The sequence below is a fragment of the Pleurodeles waltl genome, chromosome 5 (assembly GCF_031143425.1).
Source record: "Pleurodeles waltl isolate 20211129_DDA chromosome 5, aPleWal1.hap1.20221129, whole genome shotgun sequence".
NCBI lineage: Eukaryota > Metazoa > Chordata > Amphibia > Caudata > Salamandridae > Pleurodeles > Pleurodeles waltl.
Window position 1 is genome coordinate 381,084,065 of NC_090444.1, and position 25,380 is coordinate 381,109,444.

Sequence of the window (25,380 nt, forward strand, 5' to 3'; positions counted from 1 at the left end):
TTACTGTGTGTGTGTTGGTACAAATACTTTACACATTGCCTTTAAGATCAGCCTGACTGCTTGTGCCAAGCTACCAAGGGGTGAGCAGGGGTTGTCTTCTTAGGAGTTTAGCTCCCTTACCAAGAGTGGAGTGAGGGTCCCTGCTTGGACAGAGTGCAAACTGACTGACAACCAGAGCCCCCATTTCTAACACCCACCTATCAGAGGGGGATCAGGGATGTCATCTACCTGGTCTAACCAGTCAGATGGTTACAGAGGCCTCTGCACATCTTGTTTCTAAGATGGCAGAATGAACCGACCACTTGCAGACCTCTGTGCACCTCCCTAGGGGAGGAGCAGGACAGGAGGGTGGTCACTCCCATGTCCTTTGTGTGGTTTGGCAGCAGAGCGGGAACCAGGGGTTCCTGCAAGGGTGCGTACCAGCTTATGCAAGGAGTGCACTAAATGTGCCCTTCAAAGCAGTCTGATGGTGCTCAGAGACCACCCCAGCCCAGCCCAGAGACACCCATTTCAAAAGGAGAGGTGGGTACACCTCTACCCTACAGGAAATCCTTTGTTCTGCAGAACAGTTTCTAGGGTCGGCAGCAGCAATGGTTGACATGCAGACCCTGCAAGACTGTACAGGCAGAACTGGGGGGTCATCTAAGGAACCCCAGGGTACATGGTATTATGCGACTAGCACTGGCATTGTAGTTGCATGATTTGAACATGTTTGATACCAAACATGTCTAGGTTCGGGGAAGCCATTACGTAGTTTGACTACTCGTGTTGACCCGTGTCCGCTACATACCTTAAGATGGCTTCCCCACACTTACAAATGCAGGGAATGGAGTCAGTGGTTTGTAGGGGCACCTCTTCTTATGCAGAGGTGCCTTTACACTTAGGAACAGGTACCCTGACCTAGGGCTGAAGAGCTTACCAGAGGGGTGGCTTAAAGTGTCCAAGTGCAGTGACCGCAATATAAGGCAAGCCTTATATTTAAAGTGAAAGGGTCATGCATCATTTTGTGCAGACTGCAATGGCAGAGCTACAGACACAGTTTGCATGGGCTCCCATGGGTGGCATAATACATGCTGCAGCCCATGGAAGACCTCTGATGTACCAGTATACTGGGAACGTAAGTACCATATACTAGGGACTTACATGGGTGCACCAGTATGCCGATTGCGGGGTGTAAAAGTTACCAAACAACCAAATTTAGGGTAGACACAGACACTGAGGTCCTGGTTGGCATGATCCCAGTGCATTACAGTCTAAGTGGGGGTAAGTATGTCAGTAAGATGCTATTTTCCTACAGGGAGTTTCCATGGGTCGGGGTGTGCATGGCCCCAAATGCCACAGGTACTCCTATCCATGTAGGGCTTTAGGGCCTTCTGTGTGATAGTCTTTTAGCCCACCCCAAACAACTGGGCTACCATTATTATTGGGAGTCTTGGGATCTCTGAGTGATACGAAATTTGTGGATCCCCACAGACTCTGGAACTTTCCTACACAGATATGTGAGTGAAAGGTTTGCATGGGCTTCTGGGTAGAAATACCTGACGGAAGTGAAGCAATGTACCCCACCCAGAATTACACTGGGTGTCTAGTTTTTTAAAATGTTAATGTTTGCTACATTTCCCTAGCTGCCGCTGAACTAGGGCACAAAATCCACAGCTATACATTTTGCAAAAAAAGGCTCAGTTTTCAGTGGGAAAATGTGATGTGTCTGTGTTTTGTTTTAGGCCCTTTCCTGTCGCGGGTACTGGGTCTACCCATACAAGTAAGATACCAATTTTATTGATTGACTCTGGGGAATGCTGGGTGGTAGGAAATTTGTTTCTCCCCGCAGATTCCATCAGTTTTCCTCACAGAAATGTGAGGAAAATATGTGTTATTTCTCAAAGACTGATGTTTGAATTGCAAGAGCTTCTGAGTAGGAAGCCCTGGTGAGAGCCCTCAAGTCACCACACCCTGGATTCCTCTGAGTGTCTTGTTTTGAAAATGTGCAGGTTTGCGCTAGGTATCTCAAAATGCCAGAGAAGCAAGGGACTGAAATCCACAGCTACCCACTTTACATTAAAAAAGGGTCTGTTTTCAGTGGAAATATGTGGTGTCCATGTTTAGTTTTGGGTCCCCTCATGTTGCAGGCACTAGCCCTACCCTCACAAGCGTAGTGCCATTTTTATCGGGAGACATAAGGGAATGCTGGGTTGTAGGAAACTTGTGGCTCTCCATAAGATTCAAGTAGTTTTCCTCTCAGAAATGTGTGGAAAATGTGTGTTTCTTGTTAAAGTTTGAAGTTTGAGGTTTGCAAGGGCCTCTGGGTAGGAAAACCTGGTGAGAACCATGCCAGCAACCCACCCTGGGATTTTACAGGTGATTAGTTTAAAAAAAGTGCAGGCTTGCCAGGTTTTCCCAGATGCCGGCTGAGCTAGGGCCCAAAATGCACAGCTACCCACACTGAAAACAAGCATTTACAATGCAATAGGTATTGCATCTGTGAGAGCTATTGGTGTTGTAAATGAAAATATATTTTACCTATATTTTGATTTGGAGTGTAGTGGATGTATGAACAGAGACGCAGCTCCAACACTGTCTAGAGGGCTAAGAATGGGGAATTATCACTCGGAACAGAGACACAGCTGCAGTACTGTCTAGAGGTCTAAGAATGAGGAATTACCAGTGGGACCAGAGAAGCAGCTGCAGCACTGCCTAGAGGACTTAGAATGAGGAATTACTGATGGGACCAGAGAAGCAGATGCAGCATTGTCTACAGGACTAAGAATGTGGAATTACAGACGGGACCAGAGAATCTTAGTAGCACTTCCTAGAGGACTAAGAATGATGTATTACCACTGGGACCAGAGAAGCAGCTAAGAGTACTGTCTAGAGGACTTAGAATGAGGAATTACCACTGGGACCAGAGAAGCAGATAGCAGTACTGCACAGAGGACTTAAAATGAGGAGCTACCAACGGGACCAGACAAACAGCTTGCAGTATTGTCTAGAGGACTTAGAATGCAGAATTACTGACAGGACCAGAGAAGCAGCCAGCAGCACTGCCTATAGGATTAAGAATGAGGATTTACCACGGGGATTAGAGAAGCAACTGCAACACTGTCTAAAGGACTTGGAATACGGAATTTTCACTGGGACCAGAGAAGCAGCTAGCAGCACTGCCTATAGGATTAAGAATGAGGATTTACCACGGGGATCACATAAGCAAATGCAGCACTGTTTAAAGGAGTTTAGATTGAGGAAGACTGAAAGTGGATTAGTGAGTGTCTGCCGGAGCGCACACAGGGCCAATCATTTCTAAAAGAGCAGTAGAGGGAAAAGTGTCTTGAAAACATCAATTAAGTATACCTGAGCAGAGGCGCAAGAACAAGCAAAACCTTAAACTTTCTGTGCCTTTCTAAACCCAGTGTTTACACTGGTGCTGTGTGAACCTAGTGCTATGGACAACCAAAGATTGGAGAGGCACTATATAGTCACACTACAGTTACTCTGCTTACCTGATGCTCTGCCACCTAGGAATACTTTAAAACCGTAACGTTACTAAAATGTACACTGTGTTTGTATTTTCATGTACTGGTGCTGAACTCTGCTATTATTCACTATTAGTGTAATAAAAAAAGAGGTACAATTAGCTCGAATATGCCCTCCGATGGCAGCTGAGGTAAGAAAAAAGTTTTTCAAATGTATGCCGTGGGTGCTTGTGGCTGAGTGTGTTTTTATGTGAGAGAACGTATGTAAGTGTGAATTTGTGTGTGTGTGTGTGACTGAAAGTGGAGGCCAAAGGGTGTGTGATGTCACTTCCGCTACCCTTGGCATTTTGGTGAATTGACGTCCGTGATGTAGCTTTTCGCATTTGTTGGCGTTTCACGTAGGAGGGTACAATAAACACAGGGTAGCAGAGGAATGCGACCTACCTTAAAATGTACGAATTCCAAACTTATTTCTTACTGAAACGACATGTTTGGATCTTTCAATGTACCCAGCTCAAAGACCAAGCTCTCCCCTGGAGCCCCAGGCCACTGGCATTACTGACTGGAGATCAAAGTGCTGGTGGGATAGGCCATCAAACTGACTCACATTCCAATAATTGATGCTGTGTTCGATCAGACGCCAGAAGAGTGCAAAGTGTATTGCTCAGCCCACGTGGCACACACCATCTTGTGCTGTCTGTGGGGGGCTTAAGAGGGTTAAGTAGTGTGCTATGGAAATCTACTGCAGAGTGGGCCTAGTGTCTTTTGGACACTTATAAATAGGAGGGTCACTCCGCTTTAAGTGCAATATATGAGAAACGTTTTGTTCCGATAATAATTATACAATATCAAGTTAATGCCTTCTCTCCTGCTAGTGCAGGTGTTTAATAAAAATTATTAATGAGTGTTCTTGTACTATGAGTAATGGATTTGTGAAGAAAATGTAATAACGTAGAAAAATAATGCACGTATTTGAAAATGTGATCACGATGAGTGGCCGTCAATGTTCATGAAGTATACTTAATAATGTTTTATTAATATGAAATGTTCAGTGTTTGTTAGATTAATGTCGTAATATGTGATATAAATGGTTGTGTATTAGCGTTATTAATTGTAGGCTTTAACTTAGCGAAGGTCTTGGCCTACTTGCACATCCTCATGACAAGCTGTATTTCTTAATGTTTAATAATATGGCGGTTCAGAGAATTAAACTGTGATTTTCCACTGTACTGTCTAAATGTGCTCGTAGCTAAAAGTCTTTCTCATGAGAACCGATTGCTAGGAGATGCTGTTCTTGCTAAATGTAACAGTATGAGTGTAATATGTGTAAGACTGACTTTCTCAGGAGGGGAACAATGGGGACACTGACTGGAGTATAAGCTGCAACAATATTGTTACCTGACGAGCCGGATGATGAGGACATTGCAAGAGAAGCCAATCAGCGACATGTGAAGGGAGTAGTGGTAGAATTAAAAGATTTGAAGTTTTACTTTTATTCGACAAAGTGTGAACATGGGATCCCTTGACCAATAGGGACTTTGGAAGTAGTTTTAGGAAATCTAACTTAGCCGGACTTCACCAAGGAAAGAGGGACATTTGCTCAATTTGTTGCTGGCCGAAAGGTTGTTAATTCCTTGAGCGTCTTGACAAGAGACGTGCTAAATCTTTTTGCTTAATGTCTTTGCATTTTCTGAACTTTGATGCTGAATACTGATGCCTTGCTGAACAGACTGATTTGCTGCTGACGAAGACAATCTTAGCTTGGTGATCCAAATTGAGGAGAGGTATATGAATTCTAAATGTGACTTGCAATGTATGTTTGTTTTTTTCTTTCTAGGTACCAACTGCACTGTTTTGATAGAGCCCTAGTTAGATGTTTTCCAAATTTGTGTTTATTAAATTGTTTTGCATGATGCCCAACATGCTGATGCTAATCTGGTGTTAGTTAAGGATTCTCACTAATGAAAGTATGCCATAGAGGATAACGTTTGATGTTTTTTCTTTGCTAAATCTAAATGTATGTGATATGATTTGTGCAATTGTTCTTATTATTAATTTGCACTGTAACCTTAGAATGTGTAATAGTTCAAGCTTTGATTAGATTGCATTTGTTTTGCAGGTTTGGACAGCCAGTTATGTTTCTATATGTGTATCATTTGATTTTGAGATTAATGCACGCAACCTTAGCATTGTTAATATAGGGAAATACATAATCTAACTTTTACTAAAGGTGTAGTTATTCACGACTGAAAGGTCATGGTGTGTGACAATTACTGACTTTATTGATAACTAATGCTATTGATTATCACTGATTATTGGGGCTATTGATTGATTTTTGATTATTGATCTGCATATACTAGAGTTATGGTGGGAACATCTTAATTGCGAGTCAAAAGGTCCATCGACATATTCGCATCCCCTTGTAAGTTTACTTATTAAGGTCAGACGCGCTAACACTCCTCCCCTGCTTCACATACTTTCTTTTTATGTCTGTAGCATCCAGAATTGACACGAATGTGTTGAGCGAGCGCTGTTGATCTGGGTCGAATGCGTGTAACGGGGTGGTGATGAAATACAGGGGTTCGTACCACAACCTCAAGCTGCAGGTGTCTGAATCTAGAGCGCTTCACCACTCCATCAAGATAGAACTTAGAGCTGGATCTTGCATAAAGTATGTGGGTCTCAGCCCCCTGTGGACTGAAATGAGTGTTTGGACAAGTATTTTAATGACTACATATGTAGAGCTGTGGCTGTGACAAGACACTGACAGACCTTTAAAAAGAATCGCAGAAACAAGATCCTAGGGAAAGAAAATAATAATTTGACCTCTGATCCCCTTCTGTGGAGGGTGGGGGACGGACAAAAAACAGAGATAACTCATGCATTTCACGTGGATAAATCCCCTGAGAAAGGCAAAAGAGGCAGTACAATATATGAAAGTCTCTAAAAAGCCCATAGCCCAGACTGTTTGAACTTGAGTGAGAAACATGGGATTTGTAGGTATCAACAACCTATTAACGCATGACAATATTATATATATCAAAGTTCCCACAGAGGCCTTGTAATTATTGAGAAGGGTGGTTGAAAGGATAAAGCTGTGGGGTACACAGCAGCTGAATGGTATGGATCAGAGGTCAGAAACAACCTATTTTTACAAATTGGAATCCAGATGAGAGGAAGGAAGCATAACATTTCAGCATTTGACCTTCAATTCCCGTGCTGGACGAAAGGACATTGAGTGGAGATTCATGGGCAACAGTACTAAATGCAGCAGCGCTATGAGGCATTTATCTCCCTTGTAAAATCTTTAAGATGTCATCACAATGGACTAAGGTAACTAACTGTGTTTGTACTGCGTTTGGGACAAACATTAGATTGGAAGGAGTTGTTGGCCTTTCACTTTTGAATTCTGCCCTCTTTAAGCTGAATGCACATCTATCTTTGTATATGAGCCTAAAGGAGGGGAAGGGACAAACCCAGGTCTGGGAGATCTAAAAACATACAATCTTTCATTTATGAAGATTAACGACACCAGGAAATATTGTACACAGCTAGGAAGAAGATTCTACTATCAAATCTGGTTCAGAGGCAGGAGCAATAGGCGGCATGTGTGTTGTTGAGCTCTTAGTTCATGAAGACTGGGAATTTGGTGGCCAGGCTTGTGTGTAAATGTAATTTTCAATGAGCTCAGCTAACCCAATACACCCTCCTTCTAGGTGCATTTACCTGAAGGATAAGCAGCTAGCTTGTCTGCTCGCTTCCTGTGCCTGGAGTATCTCATCTACATCTTGGGCTTTGTCATATCCTTTGTTCACAAACCCAAAATTGATAGGCAACAAACGGGGGGTGGTGAGTCAGGTACAACTTATCCTACTCAGTTGTGTGGAGGTGGTCCTATGCTCTGGTTTCCATTCTATGGTCAAACAAACTTTCCCCTTCTGATCCTCTTGACCTGAGCCTCACTGCTAACTATTGTCTGTGATCCACTGGGACACATTAGTACTTTGCCCTGGGAACTCACAAGGAAAAGGTTTACTGAAGGGATTTGTTGTGCTTTCCAGAGGTAAAACCTGAATTCCAAGGCACTGTGTGTTCTCTCTCACCTCTACAACTTCATGTACTGCTGAGGGAATGGTTGTAGGCGTGGCTTCCTCTTTGCCAAGCCATTATACTGCTAAAATCATATACAAATATACCTAAGACAAAGAAATACATTTTTGTGTGTGCATTTATACATATGTATGCACAGGGTAATTTCTTCAAGCAGTAAAAATGAATACATATGTTTAAAAGTCATTCTGAATCATATGAAGCCCAATGTACTGATATGATTTCAACTCAAACCCCCATACTCAGATTGTGTAATATCTAAGGGCCTAATGAATAAAAGGAGGGTCACAAAGCAGTCAGTATCTTTTTGCAGTCTGACTACTTTCTGACCCCACCTTCATTGTGCACTACGACAAATGTACCACAAGGTCTGCACAAAATGCCCATTCAGTCGGATTACAGAACCTGCCTTATTCATATTGAGGAGGCAAGAGTCAGTATGTGTGACTCCTACTAAATGTCTGTGAATGCAGCAATTATGACTTGTGAGCTGACCTTCATCTATGCATTCGCAAAAAATGCCTTTTTAGGATCTTGGTTACAGACAGCATTTAGCTGTCTGTAGCCAGTCCTGCTGTTTCCAGTAGACACAGAGTGGGCTTTGGGTCAACTCCTTGCAATAGTCTCCTCTTGATTAAATGGCTTGCCTTCCTATTCTTGCATTTGTTCCCACCTAGGAGCATTTAAATTTCATAGTGTTCTGATTCTGATGGCTTGCCTCTGTTGATATTGCTTTTTCTTTGTGTTGCTTGCTGTCTCCGCCATGTGCTGTTTTCCCCTTGACTTTGCCTCTGCTCCCTCGCTCTGCATGTTGCTCCCCTCCCCAATCTACAGGTTGTCTACTGCTTACCCTTCATGCACATATGCGGTGGGAGCAAAGAAATTGATTTTTAATATTTGAACAAACTTATTGCAAACATGGCAACCATGGATGCATGCACATCCTCCCTGGCACTCTTTCTCTGGGCACGTCCAAACAATACAAATGCATTCAAAGATGGCTTTCTTTAACATGTGTGCGAGCATTGCAGCCATGTCTGAATGTACTGTTTTTACAAACCTATTAAAAATGTCCGCTACAGATTGTATTGTATTGTATTGTAATCGTATTTATATAGCGCTTACTACCCCTGACGAGGCGTCGAAGCGCTTTTCGATGAGTAGCACGCTACTCCGGTACCCAACAAGAATTAGTGATGGATTAGTATAATTTAATAAGGAGTACAGTTTTAGTATTATTATGAGTTAATTTGAGTTGCAGACATGAGAGTTTGTTAGTTAGATTGACTGGAGTAATGGAGGGGTGGAGGAGGAAAGAAATCCAGAAGTGTTAATTGGGAGTTTATCCTTCATTTACTCAATCCAAAGGCTTGAGATGAATAATAGGGGAGCGGAGGGGAAAGAGGATGTGGAAGGGTTAGGGAGAGCATAGAAGTAGGGTGAGATGAATGCAGGAGAATTTAGTAGGGTTGTGTGGGAGGTCACAGAGGTAGAGTGAGGTTTGGTGAGTTAGATGTGGAGGTGGAGGGGAAGAGCTTAGGCAGAGGTATTTAGGAGATGAAAGTGGTCGAAGGGATTTGGGATGAGTCCGAGTGAGAATGGAGGATAGTTTGATAGAGACATGACATAAGAGTGATGGGTAGATAAGTTTGATAAAAAGAGAGCAGAAATTCATAGATATCAGGAGCCATGCAATGATCCACAAACATGCCAGGCACAGAAACAACATATACACATACATACACATATATATATATATATTTATACACACACACACACATGAATAAACACACATATGCACATAACAATACATAATTAGAATCATGGGTAAAAAATACTTAGTCAGACAGGTTTAAAAGAGTGTGTGTGTATTTTATTGTTATTGGTTTAGTTTCTGTAAAATGAGCATCGTGGCCTACCCAACCGGAGTATTTTCTACGAGTATGTCAGTAAGCGTTACCTAGCATGTTTTATACGCCCCGTTTATATTGTACAGTAAGAGTACGTGATGGGCCACGGGGTAAAAACGTCTCCAGCAACCTTGTGTGTCTTTGGCAATGTGATTGTTACTAGTGCGTCTTTGTGGATATGTCCTCGTGCTTCTGAGCATCAACAACGCACCACCGGAATCGGCGGCAAACGCAGTGGGGTCGTTTGGAAAGCTGCCCATCATCGTGGTAAAAAGGCGGGAGTTCCTTTACCTACTTCGAGGGTGGGCGGGGCGTGGCTCAGCGGGCGGAGTTTACAGGTGCTTTATAAAGGGAGAACCTTCTACTCTGTGTCTCCAGCAGAGGAAGATAGAACCCGCGCGTCACAGTCAGCTACAGATTACGCTCTAGTACATCATCAGTTCACCTCCAGGATGGATTCTAGATCTTTTCCTGCTATGGGATCTCTGAGCGCACAGCCTTGCTTTATCTTTGCTAAGCCCAAGAGTTAGGGTGGCTTGTCCTTTCCAGAAGCTGAGCTTCAACTGCGGCACCTGCTACGATTATATTTGTAAGTGCTTCTTTTGAGGTTTAGTTTCTGTAAAAATGAGCATCGTGGCCTACCCAACCGGAGTATTTCTACGATTATGTCAGTAAGCGTAACCTAGCATGTTTTATACGCCCCGTTTATATTGTACACTAAGGGTACGTGATGGGCCACGGGGTAAACGTCTCCAGCAACCTTGTGTTCCTTTGGCAATATGATTGTTACTAGTGCGTCTTTGTGGAGATGTCCTCGTGCTTCTGAGCATCAACAACGCACCACCGGAATCGGCGGTAAACGCATTGGGGTCGTTTTGGAAAGCTGTCCATCATCCTGGTAAAAGGCGGGAGTTCCGTTACCTACTTCGAGGGTGGACGGGGCGTGGCTCAGCGGGCGGAGCTTACAGGTGCTTTACAAAGGGAGAACCTACTACAAAAACGATTTTGTGTTTATATTGTACACTAGGGGTACGTGATGGGCCACGGGGTAAACGTCTCCAGCAACCTTGTGTGCCTTTGGCAATGTTATTGTTACTAGCGCGTCTTTGTGGAGATGTCCTCGTGCTTCTGCGCATCAACAACGCACCACTTGAAACGGCGGTAAAACGCAGTGGGGTCGTTTTGGAAAGCTGTCCATCATCCTGGTAAAAGGCGGGAATTCCTTTACCTACTTCGAGGGTGGACGGGGCGTGGCTCAGCGGGCGGAGCTTACAGGTGCTTTATGAGGGGAGAACCTTCTACTCTGTGTCTCTAGGAGAGGAAGATAGAACCTGCGCGTCAGTCAGATACTGATTACGCTCCAGTACATCATCAGTTCACCTCTAGGAAGGATTCTAGATCTTTTTCTGCTATGGGATCTCTGAGCGCACAGCCTTGCTTTATCTTTGCCAAGCCCAAGCGTTAGGGTGGCTTGTCCTTTCCAGGAGCTGAGCTTCAACTGCGGCATTTGCTACTTTTATATTGTACATTAGGGGTACGTGATGGGCCACGGGGTAAACGTCTCCAGCAACCTTGTGTGCCTTTGGCAATGTTATTGTTACTAGTGCGTCTTTGTGGAGATGTCCTCGTGCTTCTGCGCATCAACAACGCACCACGTGAATCGGCGGTAAACGTAGTGGGGTCGTTTTGGAAAGCTGTCCATCATCCTGGTAAGAGGCGGGAATTCCTTTACCTACTTCGAGGGTGGACGGGGCGTGGCTAAGCGGGCGGAGCTTACAGGTGTTTTATGAAGGGAGAACCTTCTACTCTGTGTCTCCAGGAGAGGAAGATAGAAACCGCGCGTCACAATCATATACAGATTATGCTCCAGTACATCATCAGTTCACCTCCAGAAGCTGAGCTTCAACTGCGGCACCTGCTACGATTATAATTGTAAGTGCTTCCTTTGCGGTTTAGTTTCTGTAAAATGAGCATCGTGGTCTACCCAACCGGAGTATTTTCTACGAGTATGTCAGTAATCGTTACCTATCATGTTTTATACGCCCTGTTTATATTGTACACTAGGGGTACGTGATGGGCCACGGGGTAAACGTCTCCAGCAACCTTGTGTGCCTTTGGCGATGTGATTGTTACTAGTGCGTCTTTGTGGATATGTCCTCGTGCTTCTGAGCATCAACAACGCACCACCGGGATCGGCGGTAAACGCAGTGGGGTCGTTTTGGAAAGCTGTCCATCATCCTGGTAAAAGGCGGGAATTCCTTTACCTACTTCGAGGGTGGACGGGCGTGGCTCAGCGGGCGGATCTTACAGGTGCTTTATAAAGGGCGAAACCTTCTACTCTGTGTCTCCAGCAGAGGAAGATAGAACCCGCGCGTCACAGTCAGATACAGATTACGCTCCAGTACATCATCAGTTCACCTCCAGGAAGGATTCTAGATCTTTTTCTGCTATGGGATCTCTGAGCGCACAGCCTTGCTTTATCTTTGCCAGGCCCAAGAGTTAGGGTGGCTTGTCCTTTCCAGAAGCTGAGCTTCAACTGCGGCACCTGCTACGTTTATATTTGTAAGTGCTTCCTTTGAGGTTTAGTTTCTGTAAAAATGAGCATCGTGGCCTACCCAACCGGAGTATTTTCAACGAGTATGTCAGTAGGCGTAACCTAGCATGTTTTATACGCCCCGTTTATATTGTACACTAAGGGTACGTGATGGGCCACGGGGTAAAACGTCTCCAGCAACCTTGTGTTCCTTTGGCAATATGATTGTTACTAGTGCGTCTTTGTGGAGATGTCCTCGTGCTTCTGAGCATCAACAACGCATCACCGGAATCGGCGGTAAACGCATTGGGGTCGTTTTGGAAAGCTGTCCATCATCCTGGTAAAAATGCGGGAATTTCTTTACCTACTTCGAGGGTGGACGGGGGGTGGCTCAGCGGGCGGAGCTTACAGGTGCTTTATAAAGGGAGAACCTACTACAAAAACGATTTTGTGTTTATATTGTACACTAGAGGTACGTGATGGGCCACGGGGTAAACGTCTCCAGCAACCTTGTGTGCCTTTGGCAATATTATTGTTACTAGTGCGTCTTTGTGGAGATGTCCTCGTGCTTCTGCGCATCAACAACGCACCACTTGAATCGGCGGTAAAAACGCAGTGGGGTCGTTTTGGAAAGCTGTCCATCATCTTGGTAAGAAGCGGGAATTCCTTTACCTACTTCGAGGGTGGACGGGGCGTGGCTCAGCGGGCGGAGCTTATAGGTGCTTTATGAAGGGAGAACCTTCTACTCTGTGTCTCCAGGAGAGGAAGATAGAACCCGCGCGTCACAGTCAGATACAGATTACGCTCCAGTACATCATCAGTTCACCTCCAGAAGCTGAGCTTCAACTGCGGCACCTGCTACGATTATAATTGTAAGTGCTTCCTTTGCGGTTTAGTTTCTGTAGAATGAGCATTGTGGCCTACCCAACCGGAGTATTTTCTACGAGTATGTCAGTAAGCGTAACCTAGCATGTTTTATACGCCCCGTTTATAATTGTACACTAAGGGTACGTGATGGGCCACGGGGTAAACGTCTCCAGCAACCTTGTGTGCCTTTGGCAATGTTATTGTTACTAGTGCGTCTTTGTGGAGATGTCCTCGTGCTTCTGCGCATCAACAACGCACCACTTGAATCGGCGGTAAAAACGCAGTGGGTCGTTTTGGAAAGCTGTCCATCATCAGATGAGCATGTGCCGGCAGCTATAATCTTAAAATCATTGCACAGCCAATAAGTTTCACTGCTGAAACCTATTAGCGTTGCCAATGTTTGTATTCTTTTTGTGGGACAGGATTTTACCTCCATCTGATGCCCTTAGCTTTCATTCACCAAGAGGAAGATGTCTGTCACAGACAGTTTCCATTTTCAAAATTTACACCACCTACTTTGATGGGTCAGTATTGATTAACTTTTTCATGCCATTGCAAATTGGAAGGACCATGGGGTACGCACTTATTATGTCCTCACCACACTGCGAATCACAGTGAGTGGCATTTAGCAAAAGGTGTAATCTCTGGGTGTTACTACTGACCAAGGTTTAACTCTGAATGTACAAGAAAATTCTGTTTGATCACCTGTTTCCACACATTGTGTCGCCTCAACAAGCGCTTCCCGAATTGCTTGTTGATCATCATGCACCGACTCTGGCAGCCTGTGTACTTTTAAGGTGTGTACTTTGGTCTTCCTGCCAATGGTATAAGTGGATTGCAACATAACCAGTGTGCAGAGGTAAGCGTAATTTACTATTTAAAGAGGGATCATGCATCCAGTGCTCATTTAAATGTCTTTTTCAGCAATCAAAGGACGTTTTATGAAGCATGGTCTTCAGTACTAACATTATTTATTTATTCCATATACTCCTTTCCAGTCACTGATATCAAACAACTCCCTTATTGTACCTGTTCAAAACTGACTGTGGCCTAACTAATTGAGTCTGCAAGGAGCAGGATGTAAACAGAGGGCTCTTTGTTTGTCTCGCTGCGATCTCCCTCCATTTGGATTTTGAACTAAATTATAAGATGAACACCTACACGTTTTAAACCTGGTGGACAGGAAACAACCAAATAACAATATGTTTGCTATTTATGTCGTATGTTGGGTATATGTATGATTTAGTCTATGTGTATTGCCAAGGGACACAGACGTCCAAAGGAACATGTAAAAGTATCTTTCTGTTTGGCACTTTGAATAAGTAATGTTGAACTGTTGGCATTGGCAATCTTGAGGTGTTTAGGTAGCATATCGGAACGAAAAATATTTTGGCACTAAATATTGTGTCAAGAATATCGAGGGGGAAAATATTGTGAAGGTCAGATTCTATAGGTAAGCAAAGTTCTACTATATAAAATGCCACATATATGTAACTTGACTATATATATATATATATATATATATATATATATATATATATATATATCTATAAGGTACGTAGTTGTGGAGTTAAGAATATTAAATCTATATTTACCTATTTACACTTACCTTATCAATATTTTTGTCTCTCAATATTTTTGACACAATATTCTGTCCACACAAGATTTTTGGTTCCGATATTCTGCCACTGATCCAGTCCTGATACACTCAGATATCCCATGATAAATGACTATTTCAATGTGGAACAAAGTAGCACAGGTTTTAATTTATCCCCATTGGATTCTGTTCTCTTCGTTTTTTGTTTAATGAACCATGCACCTCAGTGTAATGCTTATTTTTTTTTACGCCGGAAGAGATCGCTGTGACAACCCATCTTATTACACACAGTTCTGACTTACAAAATATCTTTGTACTTTGTGAATTTGGGCTCGGCAGTTGCAAGCTCTGTGATTTTGCGAATCAAATGCAATACACCCACAAAATGCTTTTTATACCTCAATCCCTTAGTCCCCTGCAAGGGTAGAAAGACCAACTATTTTTCTCTACCTCTCTTTCTCCAAACACTCCACTTCCCACCCCAAGTTACCATGACTTCTTTCTTTATAATTCTCTAGCACCCACCCTCACTGTCATTTCTTACACTCTCGGCTCCATATATCTGGGCTCTCTCCCTATTGCCCTCCTGCCCCCATTTTTGGTTCTCTACTCCCAGCTTTCTGTCCTTCCAACCAGATACCTTCTGTGGGCTTGAAATAATTAAGTACTGCATATAGAGACTCAGCAATAACTCCGTAATATGTGCAGAGCTGGAAAAGCAGAAATGCATATTAAATAACGTAGCAAATTGGAATACCTCAAAAAATCCTCCTTTGGCAGCAAAATGAACACAATTATATCTTTCGTTGTCGAAAGTATTAACATTGGCTCCTTTTCGAAGAAGAGCCCTGACAACCTCCACTGCTCCCTCTCTTGAAGCTTCCATGAGAGGAGTGCGTCCTGTCGCCTGAAACAGAAACAAATGGCAGTCATGTCTCAGTTTCCTCTTTTGAAAATCAGATAAATGCAATGCATGTACAGATATACAGGGAGTGCAGAATTATTAGGCAAGTAGTATTTTTGAGGATTAATTTTATTATTGAACAACAACCATGTTCTCAATGAACCCAAAAAACTCATTAATATCAAAGCTGAATATTTTTGGAAGTAGTTTGTAGTTTGTTTTTAGTTTTAGCTATGTTAGGGGGATATCTGTGTGTGCAGGTGACTATTACTGTGCATAATTATTAGGCAACTTAACAAAAAAAAATATATACCCATTTCAATTATTTATTATTACCAGTGAAACCAATATAACATCTCAACATTCACAAATATACATTTCTGACATTCAAAAACAAAACAAAAACAAATCAGTGACCAATATAGCCACCTTTCTTTGAAAGGACACTCAAAAGCCTGCCATCCATGGATTCTGTCAGTGTTTTGATCTGTTCACCATCAACATTGCGTGCAGCAGCAACCACAGCCTCCCAGACACTGTTCAGAGAGGTGTACTGTTTTCCCTCCTTGTAAATCTCACATTTGATGATGGACCACAGGTTCTCAATGGGGTTCAGATCAGGTGAACAAGGAGGCCATGTCATTAGATTTCCTTCTTTTATACCCTTTCTTGCCAGCCACGCTGTGGAGTACTTGGACGCGTGTGATGGAGCATTGTCCTGCATGAAAACCATGTTTTTCTTGAAGGATGCAGACTTCTTCCTGTACCACTGCTTGAAGAAGGTGTCTTCCAGGAACTGGCAGTAGGACTGGGAGTTGAGCTTGACTCCATCCTCAACCCGAAAAGGCCCCACAAGCTCATCTTTGATGATACCAGCCCAAACCAGTACTCCACCTCCACCTTGCTGGCATCTGAGTCGGACTGGAGCTCTCTGCCCTTTACCAATCCAGCCACGGGCCCATCCATCTGGCCCATCAAGACTCACTCTCATTTCATCAGTCCATAAAACCTTAGAAAAATCAGTCTTGAGATATTTCTTGGCCCAGTCTTGACGTTTCAGCTTGTGTGTCTTGTTCAGTGGTGGTCGTCTTTCAGCCTTTCTTACCTTGGCCATGTCTCTGAGTATTGCACACCTTGTGCTTTTGGGCACTCCAGTGATGTTGCAGCTCTGAAATATGGCCAAACTGGTGGCAAGTGGCATTGTGGCAGCTGCACGCTTGACTTTTCTCAGTTCATGGGCAGTTATTTTGCGCCTTAGTTTTTCCACACGCTTCTTGCGACACTGTTGACTATTTTGAATGAAACGCTTGATTGTTCGATGATCACGCTTCAGAAGCTTTGCAATTTTAAGAGTGCTGCATCCCTCTGCAAGATATCTCACTATTTTTGACTTTTCTGAGCCTGTCAAGTCCTTCTTTTGACCCATTTTGCCAAAGGAAAGGAAGTTGCCTAATAATTATGCACACCTGATATAGGGTGTTGATGTCATTAGACCACACCCCTTCTCATTACAGAGATGCACATCACCTAATATGCTTAATTGGTAGTAGGCTTTCGAGCCTATACAGCTTGGAGTAAGACAACATGCATAAAGAGGATGATGTGGTCAAAATACTAATTTGCCTAATAATTCTGCACTCCCTGTATATCATATAGACTAGTGCTTTCCACACCTTTTAGAACCACACCCACTTTTTAGAACTACAAACGTTCGGGACCCACCTAGCTTTAATGGACATATACTGCACACACATGACAATGTGTGGAAATCGGGTTCCAGTGAATATTCATCATTTGTCCATCACCAAGTATAGTGTCTTTATTTGTTTTGATCCTATTAACATCATTGTTTCCATCACACTTCATAATTACATAAAAGTGGTTCATTTTTGTTTTCCCAACTGCTGGATGCATGCAGTGCACACGCAGGTATACACATGTTGCGGTGTGTTCCAAGAAATGATGCCCTACAGCCTTTCCTTTCATACTCTGGGTAGCCCAGCAAGACAGTCACATAATTCACTTACCTTTCTTTCTCTGACTGCGAAATGAGCGTTTGTAAACACCAATCTCAATATTAAAAAAATAAACAGCAATTTGTCAAAAGATATTGCATGATACTTCACCTCTGTCTTTGATGCTCAGAAAATGTGCCAAGATGAATCCAGAATTTAAAGGCATCTTTATTTATTGCTTGGACTTTCACAATCCACCACAAATTGGCTCCCGACAACCCATAGTTTGGGAAACACTAAAAGCTTTGGGAGATTGTGAGTTCCCTCTCCCCAAAGTTAATTTATGAGCTGTGTACACGCAGACACAAGCAAGTGTATGTTTATCCACAGTCGATTAAACAAGACTAAGGAGGGGGCTTAGGGTCCCACTACTCCTGTACTGCATGGTGGGAGAAGGGTGTTGATTAGAGTGGCATTCATTACTGATGAGTTTCAGAGTGGTGCTTCCAGCTAAAGAGTGTGCTCCAGACTTGGAGCAGCAGCATGTATACAGATCTTACATGAGTGGCTGCAAGCAAACGAAGTGGGATGAAATGATCACAAGTAGCATAGAAAAAGCTTTGTGGCCTCAGCAAGAGGGAGGAAATCACTACAGCAATGTTTCAATAAATTTTATAGATCTGGAATGTCAATGAGGGCAAAAGAGTGACAGATCCAATTAACATTTTTTGAGGGATGAACGCAAATTAAATGGCTTCCAATTAGATTACTTTTATGTACATTTCTCTATATGGATGTTCTAAAAGTCTAGTATGGATGGAACCCACTGACCTACACTAGAACCCAGTTCAGATAATACGTACATTTTCACCCGTGGTTACAGGTTGCAAAATCAGTTTGCATGTTTTAAACAGACATACTAATGTCGTAATAATTTGTATCTAATCTTCAGAAAATGTGGCACACACATAGCTCAGCTATAGACATGTGGGCGTGGGTACTTGTAGATAGCTCATGCAAACAATAGCGCTCTTTAGAAGGCGAATAGCAAAGCATGTGCTGGCTGTGCAAATTAAAGATGTGCTGGTTAGAAAAGAATGGAGAAGGAACAAGGAAAGAAAGAGAAGGAAGGTTCAAAGTAGTATGACATGAAAAAGTGACGCAAAACAAGCATGATATAGGAGGAAAAATAAGGCATGTCTTTTCCAGAGCCACAAAAGAAGCAAGTGGGGACAAGGACTGCGCCCTCTGAATGACTGAAGAATCTTGACTCTGAGAGTTAACCAGAATATCTGCATCAAGATCTCTTCCATGGGGAGGATCTCCTGATGTAGGCTGACGCTAGTTATAACCCTGATCTTGCAGAGCATTGTGGGGGAACAAAAGAGTCTTGAAGTTTAAACAGGCAGAGATAGATAGCCAAATGTTCAGAGTGGCCTGAGATATATATACTTTTGAAAATAAGTCTAAAGATTTATTCTGAATGTATTGCAATTAGGATGAGGATAACCGAAAGTGACCACTACAAGAAGAGTTGGCACAGTCTGTTCTAGAATGGAGAACACCCAAGCCATGATGGAGAAACTTAATGATAGTGAAGTGATGTGGTGATTGGAAGACTTGACTAAGTAATTTGATTAGTTGCTTATGGAGAGCTTTTCTAAAAAAGCACTCAAGGCTTTCAAAATGATTTAATTGAGGGGCAGCTAAAGATGGAATTTATGTGGTCAAAGGAATGCAAGAGTTGAGCTGTAGTAAAGATGATATCCTTTTTTCACAAATAAGCAATAGTTTGCTTTTGTTCATCTTTCCCATGGTTCCTTTTGGAAGTCAGCGAGAGCTTCTCGTATTAAAAATGCCCATGGTTTTGTTTTTGTTTTCAGCTACAAGTCACTGTTAGGTCTGTCATGCTTGGTGTGGTTTCCCCCTACCTTTCTGCCTTCAGACCTCCTGTTTTTGCTGGCTAAGGGCCAGATGTAGGAAAAAATCTAATTGCGACTTGCAATTTTGAGAGTCTGTGCGACTCGCAAATTGCAAGTCGCAATTTGACATGCAGAAAGGTGTCTCAGACACCTTCTGCAACTCGCAATGGGGTCGCAAAGACCCACCTCATAAATATTTATGAGGTGGGTCGCAGTTTGCGACCCCATTGCGAGTATAGGCACTCGCTAACATGGAGGCCTGCTGACGTCAGCAGGTCTCCATGTTAGCGACCTGCCTTTTAAATAAAGTTTTTTTTTTTTTTTTTTTTTAAGTGCAGCCCGTTTTCCTCACAGGAAAACGAGCTGCATTTCAAAAAATTCCAAAACCTTTAGTTTCGGAATTTTCAGGGCAGGGAGTGGTCCCTTGGACCACTCCCTGCCCTGAAAAAATAATATGGGGTCCATTCAAAAAGGGGAAAGGGTCCCATGGGGACCCCTTCCCGTTTGCGAATGGGTTACCATCCACTTCAAGTGGATGGTAACTGCGACTCCATTTGCGACCGCATACGCGGTCGCAAATGGAATTGCATACCATTGCGAATCGCAAATAGGAAGGGAACACCCCTTCCTATTTGCGATTCGGAAATGCATTTTGCGAGTCGGTTCCGACTCGCAAAATGCATTTCTGCATAGGAATCACGCATTTGCGAGTCGCAAACGGCAAATTTTGCCGTTTGCGACTCGCAAAGTGCTTCCTACATCTGGCCCTTAGTTTTTTCCAGCCTGAAAACCCTGCACACTTTAATACTGCTAACCAGTGCTAAGGTGCTTGCGCTCTCCCCTGAAAACATGTTGAATTGGCTTATATCCAATTGGCATGTTTAATTTACTTGTAAAGCCCCAGTAAAGGGGCAATGCCTGTACCCAGGGCATTTACACTTTATGTGACTAGTAGGCCAGCAGCACTGATTGTGTCACCCAATTAAGTAACACTTGAAACATGCCTCAGGCCTGAAATTGCGGCATGTGTGTGCAGTTTTAAACTGCCATTTCAACCTGGCAAAGTAAACCTTTTGTCATGCCCAAACCTTCCTTTTTAATACATTTAAGACACCCCTGGACAGCCTAGAGAGCAGAGCGCAATGTATTTAAAATGTTGAATATGTACTTTTAAGTTTTACTTGTTCTAGTAGAAAAACCTTTAAATCCGCTTTTCACTACTGCACGGCCTACCTCTTCCACAGGATAGCACTGGAATTGCCTTATTACATTTTATAAATGTTATTTTCAAATAGGAATGGGTGACCCTTTCTGTATTGCCGCGCTCAGACGCAGCATCTCTTTCTGTCCTCGCGGATATGGAATGCGCTACCGATACTCGGAGCGCCGTTCCCCGCGTTTTTTGACTACACATTCTGGGAAGCATGTATTTCGCTCCCGGTCACGCTACAATTACCTGTAGCCCTTTTTTCTTCTTTTTTGTTGTTGGTGGGTTTGTCTGTTTTTTTTACCTGTCTCTGTCCATGTTGTGTCCATCTTGTCTTCTTCGTGTTTTTGTCCCAGCATGCTCTGTTTTTCTTTTATACTACTTTCTTTTTCCTATACTGGTCTATGGGCTCTTCCCAATTCAAGATGGTGTTCTTTCCTTTTCCTGTGATGTCACTTCCCTTTTCTCAGTATATAAGTCAGTCAATCTTGTTCCACCTTGCGTTGCAAACACTTCCTTCTGGTTGTGCTGTTCGCTCCTGTTCTTTGTTCCTGCTTTTTGCCTTGGGAGATTTTTGCCTGTTCTTTGTTCCTGCTTTTGCCTTGGGAGATTTTTGCCTATTTTTTTTTCCTGTTGTTTAGTCCTGTTTTTTCTTGTTTTTCTTCAGGAGTTCCTGTTTGAGGTTTTTTCCCCAGTGTTGGTTTTTTTTTCCCTCTGGGACACCTTCTGGAGTGTACGGTTTGCTTTGGCGTAGCCTGTCAAGCGGCACTGTGGCTACTAGAAGGTTTCGCCCTTATCTGGGAGTATCCAGAACCTGTAGAAGACTTGGTGTATTCGCCAACCCGGTATCCAGAAGTGAGAAGTCCAGAGCAGTACGTAACACTTTCATGTTTGGTGTCTCTGGAATCACAATTTAAAATCCTAGCTTATGGTGAAGTTGGATTTTAAATTATAATTCTGAAAATACCACTTTTGGAAAGTTAGCATTTTTTTGCCTTAGCCATTTGGTGCCTGAAGCCTTTCTCTGGGTCACATCACTGGGTGTAGGTGACAGTTGGGCTTTGTGTATTCCTCCTTCCTCCTAGACAGCCACACACAAAAGGGAGCTTAGGTGTCACTGGATGGGCCATCACTGAAAGGACGGGAGGGAGGAAATGGGCTTAGCCCCACTTACACTTGAAAGGGCTGTGTCCTGTTTTCACACAAAGGGCTGCATATCCACTGTAGTTAATCTGGAGCCTGGGCCAGGAAGGCAGGGCACCTGTGTACTTCAAAGACATGTCTTAGAAGCTTCTCTCCACTTCAACGGCACAACTGGGTATATATTCTGGACCTTAGACACCACCACTTCAGTACACTTTTGGGCCTGTGGATACTCTGCCAGGAAGAAGGACCGCTGTGCTGCTGAAAGGACTGCCACCATGCTGGACTTCTGCTCTGAAGGAACTGCTGCCCTGCTGTACTGGCCTGCTGTCCTCTGGCCTAGATGAGAAGAATTGAACCTGCATCTCTTGAACCTAGCACCTAGAGGGACTCCAAGGGCTAGTTGGCTGGCCTCCTGATCAGAAGCTTCAGGGACAAAACAGGCTTCCAACAACCTTGCTCCTGCACCTCGAATCTGCAATGTGTGAGTCTACCCTGCCAAGTGGTGCAACTCCAGTTCTTGATTCTTGGAAGTGGGCTTAAGGTGCTTTGCAGCCTCTGTGAATCCAGAGAAACCGATGCATGGCCTCTGCTGTGCAGGGCAACCCAGAGCAGAACCGACAGATCTCCGCTGCTGTGTGGATTGGACACGTCGTGAAGACCCACATTACTGCCACAACCTGCAACGTCTTCGAAACCGCTACTGCATGATGCATCCTGGGCTCAGGCCCTTGCATCCCTTGCAATGCTCCACAAACCAAGATTTAAAGTACTTAGTTCAGCTGGGCTAGCTGGGTCAATGTAGCCGGCTGGCATTCCATCTGGGTCAGCCTGAACATGTGACTTTGTCGCAGCCCGGTGCAACCAGATATCCACAGCTGGCGCTTTGTGCTTTTTGGAGCTTTTTCCACTAAAATCTTTAAAATTGCATATCTGCGGTTATACTGGTTAGATTTGTGTTGTTTTAGTCTTGTATTTATTAAGGAAGGTTCTATTTTTCTCACTTGGTGTGGGAATCTATTTATGTGATGTTTTTCACTTTATTAGTGTTTCAGGTATTGCACAAACACTTTACACGTTGTGTATAAGTTAAGCCTCACTATTGTGTGTCAATCTACCACAGGGTTAAGCACAGGTTAATTTAGGGTTCGCTTGAGCCTCACCCTGACAAGAACTGTGACTGCTACTTGACAAGGGCTCACAAACTAGTCAACCAACAATCCAATTTCTCAGTCATCATCTACATTCACCATAAACTTAGAGTTGAACTGCTTCAGGACCCACGACAGAGGAATACTGCATACATCGAAATAATTTGGCAAGGAAAGGAGCTCTGAGGCGCACTGCAATCTCAATTAAATTTTAGAGTTACAGGTGGGGGCATGGTGTGCCCACAAGCAAGGTGACCAAAGACCAGGAAAGATCCTGGTTGTGATGAAAATTGTACAAATCTGTGTTCATCTTGTTGGACAAACACAAACCAGACACTACAAAGCAAACCTGGCATCTGGTGATGTTTAACACACAGTGGATGCGTGATCACATCCTGAGGTGTTTATCTACCTGCGTACTGAGCTGACATGCTGAAAGAAGCTAGAAGCCAGACACTCTGTGTTTAGAATCTAGAAGATGCTAGAAATAGATCTTTGTGGAAGAGAGGGTATGAAGTATTGCACCGTGCTGATACAGATTTATCTTCTTCCCACAGAGGCCTCTGGGTATACTGGTGTATCGCAGCTCCAATGTTTTGCAAACAAACCTGGAGCGACGGAGGGCAGATAGTGAGTGCCACCTGACATGGAAAGTGTGGTTTGGCTGTAAATAATCCCTGAGTAAAGTGAGCAGGACCGGCTCCCTGGGCATGGAAGGGGCAGGGCAGCGTAAGGGGGCTGAAATAAACAATAAAATAAAATACATTTAAAAAAAACCTTACCGTGCTCCTCGCCGCGCTGTTCCTCTCCTCCGTCTCGCTGCAGGCACAGGCTCCCAGCCTGCCCTGCAGCCAATCCTGACGCTGCTCAAAGCAGTACCAGAATTGGCTTGGAGAGCCCTGCCAGGGTTCTCCCAGGCAGACTGGGAGCCTGTGCAGGCTCTCTTAAGCCCGGCAACTGTGTTGCCATGCTGGAGAGAGCACACTGCGCATGTATGTTTGGCTGGCCCAAGACAGCTGGCCAAACATATATGCGCTCTGAGAGGGAGTGCTGTGCACTCCCTCTCACTGCTCGTCCCCCCGTGGCCCCGGTCTTTTAAAAGAAAAGGATAATAAACTACGTTTATTTACCTTTTCTTTTAAATGTTTTGCAGCTGTTGCTGCTGGCGGGGGGGGGGGTGACGCTACTCCGCCCTAATTGAGGAGCCACCCATGAGAGTGAGGCATGGTTGGTCAAGGACATCACAAGGTCTTTGCTGAAGAAATTTATAAAAATAACTCCAGAAAGGAGCAGAAACAGGTTCTGGTCAGACAGAGGCCTTAAATGAAGTACAGATCCAGAGAAAACGCAGTATTGTAGAGATACACAATAAGTATCTTAAAGGAGGAGGAGAAAATAATAACCAGGCAAGACAATATTCATGACTGAAAGAGGAAGTTCAGTACTCTGTTGGATCTGACAAAATAGATTTGAGGATATCTGATTGCTAAGTATAATCCGAAAGGACAATAGTGATCTTGATTCCTCTGTGACTCGTCATCTGAGGACTAGCATTTAAGCCCTGGAGGGTTCTGCTGGCAGAGGAACTAAGTACAGCCACGACTGAGGGGATAAACTTGACATAGGATAGAAAATACTAACCGACTGTGGGAGCATGGGAGCAGATCTTGCAGCAAATGCAGAGCCAGAGCTCCGGGTGTCCTGGTAGGTGATAAAATGCTTCCTCCCTCCTGTCACCCAAAACCATATTCCCCTTCAAGGGTATGCAGGTCTGAAATTAAGGTGAGAGCACTGACAGTCACATAATATATCCTGAAATGCTGAGAAAACTTGATAACTACCTCAAGCTCAAAGAAATTATATAATAATAACAGGAGACTTGAAAGCAGAAAACAAACTAGAGAAACAACTTTCTGTGTGCTCCCAACGAAGAAGTATTATGAAGTGATCCACCAAATAAACAGGACTTAGAGTCTGCCTATAAACCTACATTAAGTGATGTACTGGCAGCAGTCTCAGGCTCTCTGGAGGCCCTGGGGCACAAGACTGACACTGTCAGTACAGATCTGAATCAGTTACACACGGATGTCCATAAAATTTTAGAAAGAGTAGGTGTGGTGGAAAAGCTCTCTAACAAAACTAAGGCAGAAGTAAACACATTTCCAGAGGCTCTCAAGACATCAGTATATCACACAAGAGCTTGGGGTGGAGGTGGAAGATTCTGACAATCCAGCCAGATGTAACAACAAGTGTATTACTGAAGACCACCAAAGAGAATAGGACCCATAGTGTTGAACTCTTTGTTGAGGAATTGATCCTGCAAAAGCAATAGCCAAAAGGTCTGTTGTTATTGTTTTCAATAGAAAGGGTGCACAGAGGTCCCTTGCTAATTCTGAAACCAAATGCAGCGCAAGGGCACATGAATATCCAGTTATATCCAATTACCCAGACAGAAAAGCAATACTACAGTTTGCTCAGTCCCAGAGGCCTTCCCCTGTTGGATATTGCCTGAGTCCTTCTGTTCGTGACTAGATCAGAGGAAGACTGCAGGTTTTGACAGATTGGCTGATCTCTGCTTCGTCAGCATATAAACACCACAAAATGTTGGTGT

The 25,380-nt window shown here is 43.6% G+C and overlaps 1 protein-coding gene across 4 annotated transcripts in view; it reads right to left on the bottom strand.

Moving 5' to 3' along the window:
* The window catches only part of ANKEF1 (ankyrin repeat and EF-hand domain containing 1), a 280,096-nt gene that overhangs the window by 157,459 nt on the left and 97,257 nt on the right, over positions 1-25,380 (bottom strand). For all 4 annotated transcript variants that reach the window (XM_069234128.1, XM_069234126.1, XM_069234127.1 and 1 more), the window contains one exon: positions 15,245-15,394. In XM_069234128.1, coding sequence (XP_069090229.1) covers positions 15,245-15,394 — 150 coding nt within the window. The remainder of the gene's footprint in view (positions 1-15,244; positions 15,395-25,380) is intronic.